This window comes from Aspergillus steynii (genome assembly GCF_002849105.1).
Source record: "Aspergillus steynii IBT 23096 chromosome Unknown P170scaffold_3, whole genome shotgun sequence".
In the NCBI taxonomy this organism is placed as follows: domain Eukaryota; kingdom Fungi; phylum Ascomycota; class Eurotiomycetes; order Eurotiales; family Aspergillaceae; genus Aspergillus; species Aspergillus steynii.
In genome coordinates this window covers 1,697,754-1,716,757 of record NW_020194400.1, presented here as the reverse complement: position 1 = coordinate 1,716,757, position 19,004 = coordinate 1,697,754, and the positions used below count along the sequence as shown (strand labels likewise).

The window sequence follows — 19,004 nt, the reverse complement described above, 5'->3', positions numbered from 1 at the left end:
CACTTGACCCGTCGGGTCTTTCGAGCCATTCTGAACAACGAACCATTGTCCTCTGCGCACTGCCGAAACCGACTCCTACATACTATCCGAAGTCATCGGTCTCAAAAGCCACTTGTCCTTCCGCGTTCTAACTATGTCCAACGCCGCGGATTCTTCGCGTTCAATATGTCCGAGCCGGCCGATCCCCGGCCTGCATCTTTGCCGTCGGAGACGGGCTTAAAGCCCATGAGGGACTTGATGAGAGCACTGAAGGATAAAAGTCGAGGCCCTACAAATGACCTTTTGGCCAAAGCCTTTCAGGACTTCTTCGCCGTGCGGGTCGCGTCCCCGGGGGTCATCACCGGTTTTCAGGCACGTCTGCTCAGCGTAACGTGGAAACATCTACAAGCTCAGAAGGATGACTTGGAGCCTGAAGAATGGCAAGCCGTCTTTTCGACCGAGAGCCTGGAAAACATGTTGTTTGTGTTGTCGGAGACGACATGTCTGCCGGAGTCGCGCGAGGTGGTCCAAAGGGTGGCCCGTTTTGCCTACCTGGAGCTTTGCGCGGATGAAGGGTTTGGCCCCAACCAAATCAGCCGGCCTGCCCTCATTGCCTACGTGAATATCCAAGCCTTGACTGGCAATCCCGAAGAAGCCCGTCACGTTGTGGAGTACTTTTGGGCCAAACTGCACAAAACCAGCCCCTCTCCGTGGCTCACGGTTATGAGAGGATTTGCTACCAACAACGACCAGCAACAACTTCGCCAGACCGTCGAAATGCTCGACAATTATGGCGTCAGGTTTGATGGCACTTCTCACGAGGACTTGGTAGAAATTCTCATCAAACAAGATCTCCTGGAAGCAGTCAAAGCGATCTTTGAATGCCCTCTGTTTGGCCGCCAGGAACCAACCCTCGCCGCCAAGCAAGCGGTTATAAGATATGCGATTCTTCGCTCGGAGACGTCTTGGGCGGAACCCATTTTTCAATCCATTGCGCAGGTACCTCTCGCAGAGAACATGGGCACCACGCTGCTTTGGGAGGCCGCTCATGGTAAAGATGCATCGGGCATTGCAGACATGGTCAGGTCGTTGGTGGCTCGAACCCCCGAAGCAAAGGCATCCATCGATATCTCGTGCGTAAACCTTCTGTTGGAGTACGCCAATTCTCGTAGCAACCCTGAGTTAGCCGCAGGATTTGCTTCTCTGGCGCCACAGTGGGAGCTAGAGTCCGATGTACAAACGCGCCTATTGCAGCTGGAATCGAATATCCAAGCCCGGAATGTCAGCGGAACAGTGCAATGCCTCCAGGATCTTCGCGATTTTAATTCCATCGCTCTTGGGAACCTGCCGCTGATGAATAAACTCGTTACGATGCTCTCTTTGTCGGGGCAGGAAGATGCCGTCTTCGATCAGGTTTCGTCCTTCCTTGACCCGCTCTTCGAAAATCATGTGCGCTTGGACTCGGAGACGCTTGCAGCATTGACACGCATGCTGCTCTACCGCCACGACTGGGAGGGCGTGTCGGAACTCCTCCGCCCGCGTCTCGCCCTGTACGACTCGGAGGAACGAAGCAGGGTCCGGAATGCGCTGACTGACTTCATCATGGACCATTCTCAAGACAGTGCTGATGCATGGGATGCCTACGAGCTCCTGCGGCTTGCATTCCCGGAGACGGGCGTGGGCAAGCGAACCGAGATTATGACCTCGTTTTTCAACCGCGACCGGGGTGATCTAGCATTCCTCGTGTTTGGGCATATGCGGCAGGCTGAAGAGTTCTCGCGACGTCCCAAGCCGGACACCTATGCCAAGTGTTTCCAAGGCATTGCTCGAACCCGGGATGTGAATAACCTGGAGTTCGTCCACAACATGCTCAAGCTAGACGTCGAGGTCGATTTGAACACGCAGCTCCTGAACCGGCTCATGCTCGCCTACGCAACCTGTGATATGCCGGAAAAGAGTATGAAGGTCTTTCGCGAGATCCTCCAATCGAAGGAGGGCCCGACGCACAAAACCATCGCCGTCTTTTTCAAAATGTGCGCCAAACACCCAAGCGGAGTGCACGAGGCCGTCAAGATGATGGATAAGGTCAAAGTTCTTGGTATTGAGATGGATCGTCGTTCGTACACTGCGTATGTCGAGGCTTTGGCTGCGCAGTGTGAGTTCAAACTGGCCACGGAAGCTCTGGAGAAGATGCACAGCGAAATTGGACAACTTCCCACCAAAATGTCGTATGTGACTGGACCCGCCCATGCCTCTTCTACCCTTTTTCTTTGGGGGTAAAAAAAAAATCTCGGTCTCTCGCTAATCTAGCATCGCAGGATTGCTCATCTCTACAACGCGCTCCCGTATCAATTCTGGAAGGACGAAATGGAGAAATGGACCCGGGAAAAGTATCCCGACCTGTGGGCTCGGCTAGAGACGGTCGAACGCTCGGAGCAGGAAGAGGGGCTTCGTTTCGAGGTGAAAAGCAACGAAATCTTTGTCTAGGTCGGATGATAGGGACGAAATCAACAAATACAACATTCACGGGCAGCAGGCCGCCATTCAAACGTGTCTTGGCTGTCGACCTCTCATTGAGGACCGACCGGAAGGCCATCGCAAATAATTTCCATTGCTAATCTAATTTATATCTCTTGATTTGATCGGACTTTTCTGTACGCCATGCACGGAGACCACGATCATAATTAATATCCGGAACACTGCGGGACGTGCAGTCATGTATAAGAAAGACTAAAAGAAACAAAAAGCCCGGAAGATGCAGATGCAATATCATGAATCGAGAAACATCAGGTCGTCGATCTTCGCTCTTAATTGGTTTATTAAATTATGCCTTGGACTGAGCAAGACGTTTGGTCATGCTGGCAAACAGGCACTGGTTAGCGAGAGGTGCAAATCCGATGGATCGGGACGGGGACACTCACAAATCGAAGAATGAGAATTGAGAGGGGCTGCTGCCGTACTCGTAGACAAAGCGGCTGGCCAGGTAGCTACCAAAGATGGCACGCAGGTAACTTTGGGGGACCTGGGGGGTTCGGCATTGTTAGTCGGTCGTCGTCTTGTCACCGGCACAAAAGGGGGAGGAGAGAGAGGAAAAGGGGAAAACGACTCACCCGCTCAAGAATGGTTTCCAGACCAATCTTGTCCAAGAGCAGCTTCGGTAGGGCGTCACCCAGGACGGACCGACGAAGGTCCACGTTGTCCCATAGTTCGGTCTCCTGCAGCTCTTCATCGAGCTTGGTAATAGCCACGCTGAGTCGGTCACTCAGCACACTGCGCAGTAGACCGGTCTCCACGTGTTCGCGCCAGATGGCCTCGAATTCAAGCGTGGCGTTCTGCTTGATGACCTCCTGCACCTGTCGAACGTAGTCGCTGTAGAACCCGGGCACGCTGCCATCCTCACGGATGCACATGTTCTCCACGAATTCCTTGTCGTCGAAAGACAGAGACGCCAGAACCTCGAGGGAGGATGACGTCACGCCACCCTTGTTGGCGGAGGCGTCCTTGAACAGGATAGCGCCGGCCCGTTCGAGTCGAAGTTTGCTGTCCTGAGTGATGAACAGATTGGCGCCCTCCACGATGTACGGGACGATCGACTTGCCGTCCCGGATCAGTCGTCCGACGGTGGAGAGATCAATCGACTCGGGCCGACCTCCGCAAGGAACAAACATATCGTACGGCTGATCCGGGCGCAGGTGGAAGGTGTTGCGGAAGATCATTCCGTTGTGAACCAGCTCGCCACTCGGCAGGCGAATGTTGCTCTCGTCGACCAGCACGCGGTACCCATCTCGAGAAAGCTTCGAGACGTCGAATTCCGAGATGGTCACTCGCCGCTTGGCCAGTTGCACGAGCTCTTCGTGGTTGAGGCCCTGAGGGTCCACGATGACACCCGACCCATCCACGATAGCAGTGTATTTCTCGTTGGAGAGAAGGATCTCGTTCGAACCAAGATCACCATCGGGACCACCGGTTTGCAGTTTGCGGACGGTCGAGGGGTCAATGTTCAGCTTGCGGTAGATGCCGAGAACGTACTGGCGAACGGACAGGGTCGTCATGCCGTAGGTATCGTGAGGAATGCCGCCCAGCTTGGGGCTCTTGCCCGTAAAGAACGACTTCCACCACGGGGCACCGCGGTTCCTGGCGTGTTCGGTGGCCCAGTTGACAAGCTCGGCCGTGTTCTCGTCCGGACCCATGAAGAGGATCTCATCCCTTCCGTGCAGGTCGACGATCGGATCCTTGATGCCGGGGCTGACCGGGGGGAGCAGGAGGTCCAGGACACTGTCGATGTATTTTTCAAACGCCACCCGGCCCTTGTCCTGATGGTTCACGTCGAGAAGGATCACACCCTTGGCACCGCCCTCCGGAATGTCCTTGTTCTTGCGCTGCTGGGTGTTGGCCAGGTTGTAGTTTTCGTCAAAGAGGGAGCGGGCGTTGATGCTATATGCCTCGTTATTCCTGCTTTTGACCATACGGATGCCTCCGCGGGCAATGTCGCGGAAGCGCAGATGGAAGCCGCGGAACTCGGAGCTGATGACCAAGAACATTCCGTAGAGTCGCTGGGGGTACTCGTGTTCCGGCAGGAAGTCGGGGTTCAGCCGGAAGCTGAGGGCCACTTTAGTCGGCGTGAAGAAGTTGGTCTTCAAGATCGAGCTGTTAAACACCCGGAAGGCACTCATGACCATCTCGTCGTGCTCGTTAGCAACGGAGCTCGAGATAAGCTGCTTGAGCTTCGGCCCGTCCAGAACCTCGTCGACCTGAAGGCGAAGGTAGCTGAGGGTGGGGAGGAAATCATCCTCGGCCGGGCCCCGGGTCTGCACGTAATGGGTATTGGCGAAATCCAAATAGAGCTTGTGGATGAGCTCGGGGTACTTGTTGACGATCTCCGAGATGTAATCGGAGGTGAACGTTTCAGTGCGCAACCGCTTCTTGATCTTGGCCAACAGCTCCGCATGGACACTGTTATTCGAGTCTAGTAGGTCGGTCAAGGAGGTGTACTCCGAGCCCAAGCGATTCAGGAACTGTTGCACGAACACCCACGCGCAGTGCGCATAGATTGTCTCCTGCAGGCTGAGACGACCGATGGCAAAATGGTGCTGGAAGCGGTTCTGAGGGATGCAGTAGAGGAGCGAGACCTCCTTGATGATTTGGTGGATGGCTGCCTCGATGGGAGGATATTTGGCGGTGATTTCGGCATCCTTCAACGGACGCAGGTAGAGCGAAATGACCGTGATGCCGTTGGAGAAATTCTCGAGGTACTTCCGAGAACTCGTCAAACGGTAGTAGTGGTACAGGTCGGAAAGCGCACTGAACAGGCCCATGGCAGAGCCCTGGCGGTAGGCAATGACCAATCTCTTCTCGCGGCTTTTCTCGATCTCAAACATCTCGATGACGGGGCCGGACCGAGCAACGGCGTTGCTAATGATCTCCTGGTAGACGGCCTTGGTGTTGGCCGTCGCCTTCTGCAAGAATCGCTTCTCACCGATGATATCGATGTTGGTCTCGTTGGGGCCCGGGTTGGGGTTTGCGAACTGGCACTTGTACACGAAGTAGCATCGCAGCTGCTGGCCATCGTCGCCGGGGATCGACGTCGGCGAGCGGAAGGTCTCGACTCGGTAGCTGTTATCGGGGGTGGAGCCGTTGACATACTTCTTGTCGATTCTTTGCTCGTACCGGGGGCCTTCGAAGGAAGACACGCCGGGCTTGCTGGTGTCGATATAGACGGCGTGATCCTCGGCCTCCTTGTCCAGGCGGATCTCCAGCTTCTTGTCGTCGCGGGCGTAGGCAGCGACCTTGGCTGCATAGAGGGAGAGGATCTGGGTGACGATGGCATCGACCGACTCGGTCTGGAAATAGGTATCGTCGATGCCCAGCTGGTTGTAGAACCACTCGGTTTCGCCGACGACGAACTCCGTCGGGATGAAGCCCTTGCCCTCCAGCTGGTCCATGACTACAGATGCGAGCCAACGATTAGACGGGACGATCGCAAGCTCCTCGGACAAAGGGACGGGGGCTCACCTTGTTCCATCTGCTTTTCCTTCCCTTCGAACTTGGCGGCAACGTAGCCCGGATCTTCCTCGGATAGAATCCGGTGCTGGCCGCCACCGGGAATACCCAGGTGGGTGGGCTGCGGAGACGGATGACGCACACTTGAGCCGGCTACATTGTCCAGGATTTTGTTGTGAGGGTGACGTTGGAAGCCAATGGGGGTTCCAGCGCCGGAATGAGAGCCGTCGTTGCTGCCATAGAGCTTGGGACCGGGGCGCACGGGGAGGGCATTGTTACCGTTGGCCTGGCCCTCGGACTGCGGGGTCGACGAAGGTGCGGGGGATACCATGGCGGAAAAGGTGAAGGCGAGAGTGAGAGAAAGAGAGAGAGAGAGAGAGAGCAATTGAGAGGCGTCAGAGGTGAAATAGAAGGAATCTAAAGACAGGAAAGTGAGTCATGGAGCTGAGCGGATGAATGGTGGCGCAACAAGGCCCAAGAAGGAACGAGAGACAAGAAGAGTGGAGGGTGGGGCAGAAACCAGGAAACTGGGAGGAGGGAGGAGGAGGGGGGCTGGCAACCATAAAAAAAGAGAAAAAAAAATCCAGGTAAATCAAAGAAAAAGAAAGAAAAAAGAGCAGACAGAAAGAAAAGAAAAGAGAGAGAGAGAGAGGGAGGGAGAGAGATAACGTACCTCGTGGATGGGGAATCAATCAGAGTGAAGCACTTGAGCCATGCGACCGACACGTCACCGGGAAGAAAGACAATTCACGGTAGGGAAAGGGATCTATCCATCTAATGAGATATACCGATGAAAAAAAAAAAAAAATGACAATAGGATAGTATGATAATGATGGAAGGGCCGGTGTCTTTATAGAGAGAGATGCTACCCGGTGCTATGCGATCGGCCAGGAACGGCACCGGTCCGGGGGGAAGGCGAAGGTCTCGATTGACCCGCTTAATGTCTCATAATCGATTGGGATTCCGTAGTCCCTGTCCACTGCAAAAAGTGCGAAAAATAGCGCGGCTAAAAATGGAACTGTCTCTCTCTCTCTCTCTTTCTCTTTCTCTTTCTCTTCCTCTTCCTCTCTCTTCTTCCTCTCTCTTCTTCTCCCTCGTCCTTTCTCTCTCTCTCTCTCTCTCTCTCTCCCTCTCTTCCCCGGTCTCCGGCTGGACTCTGGAGTCAACTTGGAGAAGGTCCACTTAGTAGGGCTGGATGTTTGGGCGCGGCATTTTGATGTGTCATCGTGGCTGGTGTCCTGCAAATCATCGCCGCCAACGTCGGGTTTCTCTCGTAATATGAAGTCAGTCGGGGAAAATGCCTCAAATTTCGTCAAGTTGCGACATCCTTCCCCGGACGAGAGCCGGAGGTCTGGCGCCGCAGAGATTTCCTGGCCAATGCGGGGTTGTCGATCGTCCCAACATCCATCCTCGTAGTGTAGACCGCTGGTGTTTTCATTATTAAAATGGCTCATTCCCGCATCCAGGATACCCCAAAGTGGGGGGAGCGCGGATGGAGTCCGGAGTCTGGAGTCTGGAGTCTGGAGTCTGGAGTCTGGAGTATTCCAACATCCCCTGGAGTCCTTGGGCGATAAGGTGAATCGTGGTACGACGCGACAGGTCAATCGGACCGATGGGATTGGACGAGTCATGTTCGTTAGGAAGCATGCTAGAATCGGCTAGTATGAGGCATCATTGATTCATACAGACGTATACACAGTACGGTCAGGCTGGGGAAATCCCCTGGAACTGACTCCCATATACTGCGTATATCTCTCTATCCATCCCCTCCAAAAGGGATTCCTCATGGCCGAATGACCTCACATGCCTGCCGGATTCTCCCAACGGGTCGTCTTTCCTGTCGTTCGGGGACTTTCGGAGCTCTCTTGCCTGCTATCTCAAGATGTATGTAGACCCTAGGACCGACAAAACTCACAGTCTCTCTCTCTCTTTCATCTCCCTTCCAACAACCTCGCTTCGCACCCCAAGAACAGGCCCCTTAATCCATCTACCTACCTAATATTAATCCTAATACACAAGCCCATCTTCGCGGCATCAGAAAACCAATCCAAAATGGCCTCTCCGATAGCCGCGCACCCTCCCACTCGTCCGGCTCTCCTCACGCCCTCAACATTTACTCGAGACATCTCCCGTGCCATCATGGCCTCGACGCAAGCCCCAAAGTCCGTCGACCTCGACCCTCATCCTCATGCGGGCCTGAGTTATCCTCCGCCGCCACCGCCCCCGTCACCCGTGGAATCAAGGAGTCCACATGCTGTCTGGGGTGTCGTCGGAGGGGAACGAGCTTGATCTCGAGTTGCTATTTCCTTCCTCGAACTCGCTTGGAGGGTTATCTATCGTCTCTCGTGCGGATGAAGCCTTGTACTCAATTGTTAGAATATCTGGGCGGTTTTGTTTTGTTTTGTCTTTTCTTTCTCTTTACCTCTCTATTTGCGATCCGTTTGAGCGAGTGAATTCTTTCTGCGACGTTTGCGTTCTGCTGGATCCATGGTTACACGGGTATGGGATGGATGGGAAAAGCAGGTTTCTGATTGAAGTTTCTTTTTGGTTTCTGGTCCCCCTATTACTTTAGCTAAATAGAATCGGATAGATTAATACACGTGGTGACAATGGAAGATCCGGTTGAATTGGGAATGCTCTCGTAGTGGACCACCATGCTTAGAAGGAACATGATGTACAACGGCAGGGCCACAAAACGGGTCCATCGGAGTCTCCAGATAAATCTAGCAGCATGCGAGCCCATGCAAGTTATGCGTTTCGTCAATCACATGCGGCAATCTCTACGGCGTAGAGTACTGGCATCTCTAGCTCGCCGAGAGCGGAACCCCTGGTGACGCCACTACTCTGCGTCAACCCGGTTCTTCCAAGCGGCACAATCCTTCGGGCGGAAAAGAGCCAGACTGACGACTCCGAGCGAGGCCCGAGGTGAGGCGATCATCGCCCGTCCCCAATGCTTATCGCTCCTCTTCATCCTCGGAGCAACGGCCAACATCACGTGATCGACCGGCTTGCCGGGGCATGATAATATGACCAAATCGGTTGGTCGGAGGAGCTACCTAAGCACTATGCCTCATCGTGGTTGGAAGGCCTCTGCGGGCAAACCGTGATCTTGGGATCCAAGTTGAATGTACAAGTTTTCCAGATCCGCCATTGCAGTGGTATTTCCTTGAACGGCGGCGTCGTTAAGCCGCTGGATCTCGGTGAGCTGCTCCCCCGTCTGCGCCCAGCCCCGCAACCGTTCCTCCAAGTTCTGAGCCCGTCTTAAACTGAAGGAGCTGCGTATAGTGTCGGTCTCGCCCTTGGCTTGCTTGATGCTCTTGAGTCGCTCTAGGAAGCGGGCCTGGTTTGACATAGGGCCGGTTCTGCGAGTCGTTGCGGGGTCCGTGTCCTGCGCAACGTCGGCCTCCAGCGGCTCCATTGGTGGCGCAGGGCCAGCACTGGAGATCAGATTAGCCTTGCGACCGAAAATCTTCACGCTGTTCGCAGCGATCAGATCAAAGTCCTTCCCGCGCCTCAGCGGCTTGGTTGGCGCTGCGGAGTCCGGGTCCGATTCGACTTCGGGTTGCGCAAAGAGGAGCTCGGTACCGATTTGATCGGCCCAGGAACAATTGAAGATTTGGTTTCTGTAGGAGACGATCGGGTTCGGGGTGTGCAGGCCGAGGATCTGCACTCGCTCCTCGGGGGTGGAGTCGACTTCCGTGCTGGCCAGCGCAGGCTCGTTTCCGTCCCGGTGGGAAGACTCGGTCGGTAAGGAGCGCGGAGTAGTGACCGATTGCGAGTCTTGACGTCGCTTTGATGGCCGGCCGAGGTTCTGATTTGAGGCTAGGTCCAGGGTGAGATAGAAAGTCTGCGAGAGGAGGGGAGACCGTCAGTTTGTTAGGCCAGTCGCGGGACCATGCGCGGAGAGACCAACCTCAGTTGCGTGATCGTGGTACTCATATTCATAGTCGGAATCGTCTTCGGCGGCAGCAGCAGGATCCGGCAAGATGGCCGGATCCAAGACCAGGACGGGGTCGACGGGATGCATGGAGTCATGGAGAGACTGAAGGGACAGGGAAAGACGCCAGGCGATAACGGAGTTAAGGCGGGCGGGTCCCGTGATCGGGGCGGACTTCCCGGTCCTCCTCCATCCCCGTCTTCTCTCTTCTCTTCTCTCCCTCCCTCTCTCTCTCTCTCCTCCGTCAGGTCAGCCCTGTGGCCGCAGAGTGAATGATCTCATCATCCTTGAGTTCCACTCCACCACTTGGTTGGACCCAACCAAGTGAGCCCGAGCCCCTCTCTTTGTTTGACAGTCCCCCCCCTGGCCTTATCTACTCCATACTCCATACTCCATACTCCGTACGCCGTATTCTGTTCCATAGTATGATCGAGTCCACGGTCTATCATTGCCTTCCAATTCCATCGTTCTTGAACCTCCCCTGAAATCGATTAGCTTCTTCCCCACCCCAGTAAGTCCCGCCTGTTTCTATAGTCATCACCCACCGTCCGATTTCAAATCCTTGCCACCGACGATCCGGCAGCGCGCGGAAGGCGGGCTGATCGCAGCCCTGTCACGACGCATTCGTCGCCAACAATCTGCACTTCTCATTCCTTCCCACATTATCTAATCCCCTTCCGTCCCTCCCGGTCTCTCTTTCTCACTGGACAATTCCGACTAGTTTTCAGTCATGCTGCTGTTCTCGACCGCTGACGGCCAATGCCTTCGTGCGCACTTCCCTTCCTCTTATAGTGCTCCCTCCTTCTTCTCCGGGCCTGGCTGCCCGCTTCCTTGACTTTCGTTTCCTCTGCTTCTTTTCCTGCCTCCTCTGCTGCCTCTCCCTCTGTCTCGTCTTCATCTCCCTGGAGTCTGGTCTGTCGCATGCTCCCCCTGCATCTGCCTTCCTTCCCGGTTCCCTTTCTGCTCCGCCCAGCTCTTGCGCTAGGGCTGTCCCGATTGGGAAGTCTGTCGTCCCCGGCAGCGCTACCGTCATCGCCAAAGCTGCGCCCGCTCTTTCTTCTGCTGCTGCCCAATCTGGAGAGCTCGGCCTGACCGTTCCTTGTCAGCCGCTCTCGCCTGCTGCCGACCTCGCCCTGTCGCCCAGTTACTACCAACAGATGGTGCGAAAGACGACCGCCGCTATTGTCATCCTTTCCTCCCTGATCACCTATGTTTCTGTCAACAGTCTGATCCGGGCGATCAATCCCGCGGCCTTCATCTGGTACGACGAGGACAACGACGAGTCGCGCTGGATCGCATCGTCCCGCTCCTGGGTTGACCGGAAAGCTTGTCGGTGGCTCGGAGCCTGCGGCGCCGCGCACTTCCGGCTGGTGCGCCCCCATTTCGGCCAGCGGAGGCTCGCCCCGGATGCCCCAACGTCGGGCGATCCGGCCGAGTCGGCTTCCTGGCGGGCCTTCTGGCTCAATGGGGGCAACCAGTCGGCCAATTCGTGGGATGAGGCAGAGCGATCTCGCCGAGAGGTCCCCGAGTACGTTTTCCAATACGCGCCCTTGGTCCATCTCTTCTCGGGGGAACAATTCTGGCCGTGCGATATTGCCGAGCATCTCTACCACACCACGCCGATGCTGAACTACACTCCCGTCAAGTCGCGATGGGACCATTCAACGCTACAGGATCTTGATCAGCTGAATCAATGGCAGAAAGGACGCACCGTCTTTCTGACCAGCAACGACGATGTTGAAGATCGTCCACCATGGATAGAGGGAGAGAAGAACATCCCTAGCCCTCCCGAGGATGATTTAGAACAGTCTTGGGCTGACTGGGACGGTCGTGTGGATGGGGAAATCCCTGGGGATTCGCCGGCGGAACGAGCCAAATGGTACGACACGAATCCGCCTCCGTCGAGCGCAGGAGAAGCCTTCGCCACCGAAGATAATGGCTACCTGGACGCCGAGGATCTCCTGGCCGATGAGGGAGCCCGCGACGAGCTGCGGAAGCGCTACGGCGGGGAACCGGTTCGCATGGAGGTAACTGGAGGCCGTAGTGATGCACCGGCTATCCTGCTCGTCATGGACAAAGGGAACGGCATTGTCGACGCCTTCTGGTTCTATTTTTACAGCTTTAACATGGGGAATGTGGTTCTCAACGTGCGATTTGGTAACCATGTTGGTGATTGGGAGCACTGCCTCGTACGGTTTCACCATGGCAAACCCAAGGCGCTCTTCTTCAGTGCCCACTCGGCCGGGGAGGCGTATAGCTACGAGGCTGTAGAGAAGATCGGGGAACGGGTAGGTGCTGCATGGGCGAGACACGACATATGATGTGCTAATCGTTGTGCTGTTATTAGCCGGTTATCTATTCGGCGGTGGGCACTCATGCCATGTATGCGACACCGGGAATACACTCTTACATCCTGCCCTGGGGTCTCCTCCACGACCGGACAGATCGTGGCCCGCTCTGGGATCCCCTCCTGAATTCCCATGCATATACATATGACTATGACAATGATACGCTCCGTGCGTCCACCGCCAGTCCTGACGCGCCCACGGAATGGTTCTACTTCAACGGTCATTGGGGGGACAAATTCTATCCCCTTGGGGATCGTCGGCAGTACCGATTTGCGGGTCAGTATCATTACGTGAATGGGCCGTTGGGTCCTCGATTTAAGCATCTCAATCGCCGCAAGGTCTGCCAAGGTCCCGATGAGGACACCTGTGTGATCAAGAACTACATCGGAGAAACGAGGCGGGCCAAACGCTGGAGCAGCTTCGGGCCCGGGACGGAACGCATTGTCTGAGAGATGGTATGCTTGGGGCTTGGCGTTTTGAGGCTGTCATTGTTATCGTTATTGTTATCTCTATTCTTTCGTCGCGCTCTCGTTGATGGCTCGGCTCATTGTCGTCTTAAAGAGTTTCGGCTGTTATTATGAGACATCGCATAAGATATATATACCCCGTCAGTTATGTGTTATTGGTGGTCCGAGGATGGGATCCGTGAAATATGATGGATGACGAGATACATGGTTACGTTTATATATAAGGGAGGGGGATATACTTTCTTTTTCTATCTCAAGCGAAGCCATGGGTATCTTTGTGTCTAGTTCTGATAACGTCTGCATAGAAAGACTACTGGTTGCCGGTGGGATATGAATTCACACATGTACTAGTAGTATCCTGATCTCACTTACGCGCCTTCTGAATGGTGAACGGAGCAATCCAAGTACCTATGGAAACGCGAAGGAGAAAAGTATTACCAGCTCTCAAGGGGTCGAGTCGATAGCATCATCAAAAATAGAATCCAGGGTATTTATTATTAATTCGGAACCATGACGGCTCATCCCTTCCTCGAGAGACCGAGGGAGGCTGATAATCAACAAAACGCCAGCAGAGAACCCTAACAGAGCAAGGGAGGAAAGAGCAAACGGTGAAAAGTCCACCGCTCGAGTTCATTACAAGAACATAGCGCAAGATTCCGCACGTACTGACCAACAAAATGGAGACGATGACGATCGAGGGGGGGAAGAAGCAATGGAGAAAAAAAAATGTTGAGATAGAAAAATCGACTAGAAGAAATGAATAAAAAGTCTCGGAAGATCAACGGTCTGACCAGGGAATTCCCCAACGTTTACACTCTTGAACGCCAAATAAAATCGACACGCAAAGCTTAAAAAAAAATAAAAAATAAAAAGCATGCTTCGGAAATTGAAACAGAAAAGCCACGAGAAAGTAGTCGATGCAAAGGAACGGCCCCAGACAAACGAAAGTCCAGCCTGTTCATAAAACGCCCAACAGACCGTGTAAACAAAAGGAAGGAGAAAAAAAAAAAAGACCAAACAGAATTCAACACCCAAATTTCCGGACGAACTCCCTTCTCATCTTAAACTCCGCGTCCCAAAGGAAAGGAAAGAAAAAGGAAGGATAAAGGTAAAGAGGCAGCAGATGAATCAAAGAAGAACAGGAAGAGGAAAGAGAGAAAAATAGAAGAAAAGCCACTGAAGTTTCATCATAGTCGCCTTGTAGCAAGTTGATTTCGGCTGCCCGGCTGACAGTCGAAAAGGAGCATGGATGAATTATAAGAGAAGTAGAAAGTCGTAACCCGTCATAAACAGAAGCAACTCCGCAGAGATAGATTCATTCAAATCACACACGCGTGGCTCGTTTCCGCAGGCCAAATTCCTGCTCTTGTAGTTCACGAATGAGACGTAGGCTCTCGGCATCCGGTTCCTCGTCAGCGACAGTTGCTCGTTCGCGTCTGGGATTCTTGGTGCCTGGGTCAGGAGAGGGAACAGAATGGTCGAGCCCCGTTTCTGCTGCAGGAGAGAAGTTTTTCTTCGTGTGTGATGACGAGGGGCGTGATGAGGATTTCTTTGAACCCGACGACGGACCGGGCGTGGTTTTTCGCGTGCCGGCACTCGATGCACCGAAAGACGAGCGTCGAGCAGCCGGGGTGGTGTGGGCTGACGACTTGGTGTTTTTGATGATATGGACCTCAGGCACATATCGGTCAACGTGGCGAGGTTGGCGGGAGGAATGGCGAGAACTGGACGTGGGAGTGTGAAGGACTGCGGTGTGCTCGCCATCCCCGTCAGCATGCTCGTGGGGAACGTCGGTCTCGTCGGCTAGGGAGGTTGGTGGAGAAACGAGTGAAGCTGCGGGTTTGGACGACATGGAATCTGCATTGACTTCTTTGGCAATAACTGGGTCCGTCTGGAAGGCCGGTGGTGAGGCGTACGAGGTCTGTCCTATGCGTGCTTCCTTTTCTGCCGACATCATTCTCGGCGGCTGCAAGGGCGTCTTGCTCGCATGCGGGAATCCCGTCGGAGTGACATGATCAGTGGTAGTATGTCTCGGAACATGCGCCGGCGGATGGAAGACTTGGGTGTCCGCAGCCTCGTCCTCTCGATCAAGGTGCGCCGGTCTCGTCACAGGAGACGTACTTTCTTGCTTGGGTCGTTTATTTGTCGTAGAAGCAAAACTTTCGTCGTGGGGCCTTGGCCGTTTGGCGGATGCTGCGGCTCGTGGTTTCGACCGCTCCTGCGCCTTGACGGGGTCGATTCGTCCATATTCATCGTGGATGCACCGGCGCTGCAACGACATTAATACCTCTGTCCACATCGAGAGGGTATTGAGGGGGGTACAAACCTTGCTTTTTCGACAATCATCACAGGCCTTGCTGCGTCCCTTCTTTCCGTGGCCTGATCCGTCGGGACTCATATCATTAAGCCTATGCGTAACTGAATGAGGCGTTCCCAAAGTCCCCGAGCTGTACTTTCCGGTGGGTTCGAATCCATCGTGATTCCTGCCATGGCCGTCCTGAAGGCCGGCCTCTGAAGCAATGGCTGCTAGGGAGTTCAATGCAGACGCAGCGTCATGGGCCAGAGAGGATTGACTTGAAGGACCAAACGCCCCAACCATTATTTGCTTTGTGGAAACCATATCGCCATGATCATCCTTATGGTGACACCGGATCCGTCGTTTGCGGCAAGCATCACAAGCAACCCGCTTCGGACCTAACCCAGACCCACGAGGCACGGTTCGGGGCTTGGGAGTAGACTCCTCTTTCGCGAAGCTGCCCAAAGAGAGGTGGACCGACCCAGAAACGCCGTTGTTGGATGAGATCGAACCACCATTGCTAACGAATCCATTCTCGAGCTCACGGGACTGCTCCGGAAGTCGCTGCACTGCCTGTCTTTCGGTGTACATGCGCTGGCTGTCCACGTTGCGCTCAGAGCGACGGCTGGGGCGCCCGGCGGGCTTTTTCTCCGTTAGGCTGAGTTTAGCGTTGCTTTCGACGACACCGGGGCGTGTCCATTGCGCCGCTTTTTCATTCCCGCGCTTCCAAGCAACCCAAATGCCAAATTTTCTGACCGTGTCGACGGGGTCTCCTGCCCCCTTAGGTATGGATCGCTTGATCGCATTTCTTGCGTCCATCGTCACGCCCTCGACGATATACGAGCCTGCGATCAGAGCCGTCCGCAGCAGATACTTGGCAAGGTCAAGTAGACCTTCCAACTCCGCTTGGGAGTAGAAGCGTGAGTTGTGATAGGGGGACCCGACGGGCGCCGTGTTTTCCCGTTCGCCGAATTCGTAGTAGATGGGATAGTCCCTATGGAAGCGGTAGTTTTCGTCCTGGGCGAAGGCATCTAGAACACCCCAAGGAATCGGATCGTCCTCCAGGTACTTCAACGCGGTGTACCATTGGATTTTCTGGAAGAACGGGTACCTAAACTTCCTTGGGACTTTGGTGTCCTTTTCGATTTTGGCGATCTTAATCTGCATTCCGTAGTTCAGCCTCGTCAAGAAGTTGCCGCCGATTACTAGACTGTCCTCGGGAGTCCACACGGCATGAATCCATCCGGAGGGAATCAACATGGTGTCGCCCTCGGAAAGATCAACGCGGTAGCACTCCTTGGTTTGGTCGCCAAGGAAAGTAGATTCCTGAGCAGGCGAGTTACACCATTCTTCATACTTCTTGAGGTGTTTATCTTTGGGTGGGATGAAGAAAAAAGTCTTTTTGCCCTTTAGAATGTGGTAGTAAACCGAGGAGCCACCAAAATCAACGTGGAAGTCGGTATAGCAGTTGGCGACGGACATAAGGCAGTAAAACTGCACTTTGGGGTAATCGCCAACAGCCTTGAGCTCATCTGGCCAGACGGAATCCTGCAAGTCAAGATCGCGAACGATCTTGGGCCGGCGAATCAGCCTACCCAGCTTGCTTTGTGACACCTCCAGACTGATAACGTTGCGAACAATCTTCGATCCGGAGCTTTCGTAGTAGTCGGCCCATTTCTGCATGGTCCACCTTTTATCCTCCCCTTGTTGAGACTTAACATCGATGACTTCCACTCGTTCCTCGGGGCCATAGAGTTCGGCCACGGTCCTGGTCGTGAGGCCCTGGGGGATCACCATGTCCAGCTGATCCTGGCCACAATCCAGCACGTGCTCGAAGTCCTGGTCTTCGTCGGGGACATGGTCCAGCAACTCGTCGAACATCTCCTGCGTAGGGGCTTCCTGGACCAACACATCAAATTCCGGACCGGCGGCGGAGATCGGTACCCGGGAGTTCATATGGGCAGGGATGACAATCGGTTCCGTCATTCCACTGCCTCGTTCAAAATATTCGGCTGTGACAAGTTCTGGGCGCATTCGCGGAAAGCTTTCGGGAAGGAATTGGATTCTGCCTTGGCGTATAGGTTCCAAGTAGTGATGTTCTACCGAGTCCGTGGCTGTTTTGACAAGCCCCTGGTTGAGCCCCGCATAATCGATGGCGGTGCGGGCGCGAGACGACTTGCGAACAAAGGTCGTATGTCCATAGACTGGTCGGCATTCGCGGCAAATGAATTTGTCGACGGTTCGGATCTCACGGTCGTTTTTGAATCCCGCACAGACTATGTGGAACCATCGCTTGCAACCATCGCAGCTAATCCAGGTAACGTCGCCATACTCGCCCGTATCAACCGGGATCCGTACGAGATTGCAAGCAGCGCAGGTTGCCTGGCTAGTGTCCTCGGATTCTGTGTCGTCCTCCAGTTTGGAGGATAGGCTGATCGGGAATTGGGCAATATGAGCTCCCATCGCACCAGAACTCCCCGAGCCCAGTTGTGCATCGTCCAAGGTTTCCTTGGTAGCCGAAGCCCAGTGCCTTCCCCCACCATCCCCTTCCGGCATGAAAGGCGGTAGTGTGGAGGCACTTGTGCTCGGCCGCACACCATGGTGGACTGGCCGAGAAGCGACGGCCGAGCCGTCAGACCGTGACCTCATGCGCGACGGCGGTGGATTATTCGAGGCAGAAATGCTGTATGCAGAATCCTCATGCTTCGGCTCCAGAACCGCAGCACCAAACCCGATTGAGGGCTGGGGATTTGCGTCGTGCCCATGGGGGGGATACGATTCGTCGATGCTAACGCGTTTTGACGCGGGAAAGTAGAAGTTCGAAGGCCTTGCGAAATTCAGAAGAAGTTCCGCATCCGTCTTCATGCTATCAAATGTGGAGGGAGTGTTTGGGTCGGGTATCGAATTATTCCGGAGTGGATGAAGCGGCGAAGGATCTTTCTCCGACCGCGGGCGTTTGGCCGGGCGTTCGTCCGCTTCGGTGGGCTCCGGGGGGAACAGCGGCATAGAGGGAGCGGAGTTTTGGGAGGGGGGTCGATAGGAGATGGGAGCGAAAGGGGGGCTCGTCGCGAGAGCAATCGTCGCAAGGGTGTCGATGGTCGAGCTCGATCGACCATGGCTCGACCGATGATGTCCGACGTCGGCAGCCGTGGCATACCCACCATTGTGCGAAGGAAACCGATCGCCGTCGGAGCTCGCAGCTTTGGGTAGGGCGCGGCCAACCCACGAGACGCGGGCGTCGGAGGTCGTACATGGCGAAATTGGTTCGACGGCGCGTCGCGGAGGTGAAGGAGTGCGATACCGCGGCGGCCGGGCGGCCGAGTGATTCAGAAAGGAGGTAGCGCTCATCATCGTGACGGTACGAGGAGGCTACCGGAGGCACGGGGGCCAGGTGGAGGAGGGAGGAGCGCAGAGAAAAGAACGGGTCCGAAGCAGCAGACCAGGCGTGCGGCAAAAGGATGCAAAGCGGGGAGGGGATTCTGTTCGACCACGCGGGCTAGAGAGAGGCCACCGCAAGCACAAGGAAAGTCATTCCTGGCAGAATGCACGGGCGCACGATGAACGAAGGAGCAGAGGCGAAGCGGGATGGGCGGGGAGACGAGGTGAAGCGAAGAGGTTGACGGAGGAGAGTCGCACGGCGGAACGTTAGGAGGTTTGAGGGGGTTGAGTCTGCCGGCCGGGCTAGTCGAGAGCGGCGGGAAAGGCACAGCACCGAGGAAGGCAGCGGGCGAGAGGTCCAGCGCGACAGACCGGGAAGAGGCCGGGATGGAGCGGGAGGGCAATCGGGGGAATCGACCGATTGCGAGGGCCGATGGGGATGGGCGATGAAGGAAGAAGAGCGACCGCAGCAGCAGAGGAGGGGAAGAGAGGAAGGGCGAGCGAAGAGCGAAGAGAGCGAAAGGGACGCCGCCGGCCTTGCTGCCTCAGGCCGCCGCCTCGTCCGGCCGGGTCGTTTGCGGCCGCTCGGCATGCGCAGT

General features: G+C 55.1%; 6 protein-coding genes across 6 annotated transcripts; 3 read left to right on the top strand and 3 right to left on the bottom strand.

The window, feature by feature from the left end:
• Window positions 1-165: 165 nt before the first annotated feature.
• P170DRAFT_445774 (putative mitochondrial respiratory complex I chaperone (Cia84)) lies at window positions 166-2,466 on the top strand (the record flags this gene model as incomplete). The annotated part of the gene is made up of 2 exons (XM_024850736.1): window positions 166-2,207; window positions 2,298-2,466. 2 exons carry the CDS (start codon window positions 166-168, stop codon window positions 2,464-2,466), a joined length of 2,211 nt encoding a protein of 736 aa, XP_024705780.1.
• Window positions 2,467-2,563: 97 nt separating this feature from the next.
• On the bottom strand, window positions 2,564-6,784 carry P170DRAFT_435669 (glutamate dehydrogenase (NAD(+))). Its single transcript, XM_024848994.1, has 5 exons — window positions 6,653-6,784; window positions 5,992-6,396; window positions 3,090-5,923; window positions 2,901-3,001; window positions 2,564-2,837 (listed from the first exon to the last, which is right to left on the bottom strand). Exons 2-5 carry the CDS (start codon window positions 6,308-6,310, stop codon window positions 2,804-2,806), a joined length of 3,288 nt encoding a protein of 1,095 aa, XP_024705779.1. The 5' UTR covers window positions 6,311-6,396; window positions 6,653-6,784; the 3' UTR covers window positions 2,564-2,803.
• A 998-nt stretch (window positions 6,785-7,782) lies between these two features.
• Window positions 7,783-8,268, top strand: P170DRAFT_474025 (uncharacterized protein; the record flags this gene model as incomplete). The annotated part of the gene is made up of 2 exons (XM_024853099.1): window positions 7,783-7,863; window positions 7,999-8,268. The coding sequence occupies 2 exons, from the start codon at window positions 7,783-7,785 to the stop codon at window positions 8,266-8,268; spliced, it is 351 nt and encodes a 116-aa protein (XP_024705778.1).
• Window positions 8,269-9,049: 781 nt separating this feature from the next.
• Window positions 9,050-10,006, bottom strand: P170DRAFT_445772 (TFIIIC subunit 6 family protein; the record flags this gene model as incomplete). The annotated part of the gene is made up of 2 exons (XM_024850735.1): window positions 9,050-9,826; window positions 9,893-10,006. 2 exons carry the CDS (start codon window positions 10,004-10,006, stop codon window positions 9,050-9,052), a joined length of 891 nt encoding a protein of 296 aa, XP_024705777.1.
• A 1,067-nt stretch (window positions 10,007-11,073) lies between these two features.
• Window positions 11,074-12,713, top strand: P170DRAFT_445771 (uncharacterized protein; the record flags this gene model as incomplete). Its single annotated transcript, XM_024850734.1, has 2 exons — window positions 11,074-12,204; window positions 12,264-12,713. 2 exons carry the CDS (start codon window positions 11,074-11,076, stop codon window positions 12,711-12,713), a joined length of 1,581 nt encoding a protein of 526 aa, XP_024705776.1.
• Window positions 12,714-14,055: 1,342 nt separating this feature from the next.
• On the bottom strand, window positions 14,056-18,378 carry jhd1 ([Histone H3]-lysine-36 demethylase; the record flags this gene model as incomplete). The annotated part of the gene is made up of 2 exons (XM_024844071.1): window positions 14,056-15,000; window positions 15,058-18,378. The coding sequence occupies 2 exons, from the start codon at window positions 18,376-18,378 to the stop codon at window positions 14,056-14,058; spliced, it is 4,266 nt and encodes a 1,421-aa protein (XP_024705775.1).
• Between the last annotated feature and the right edge of the window lie 626 nt (window positions 18,379-19,004).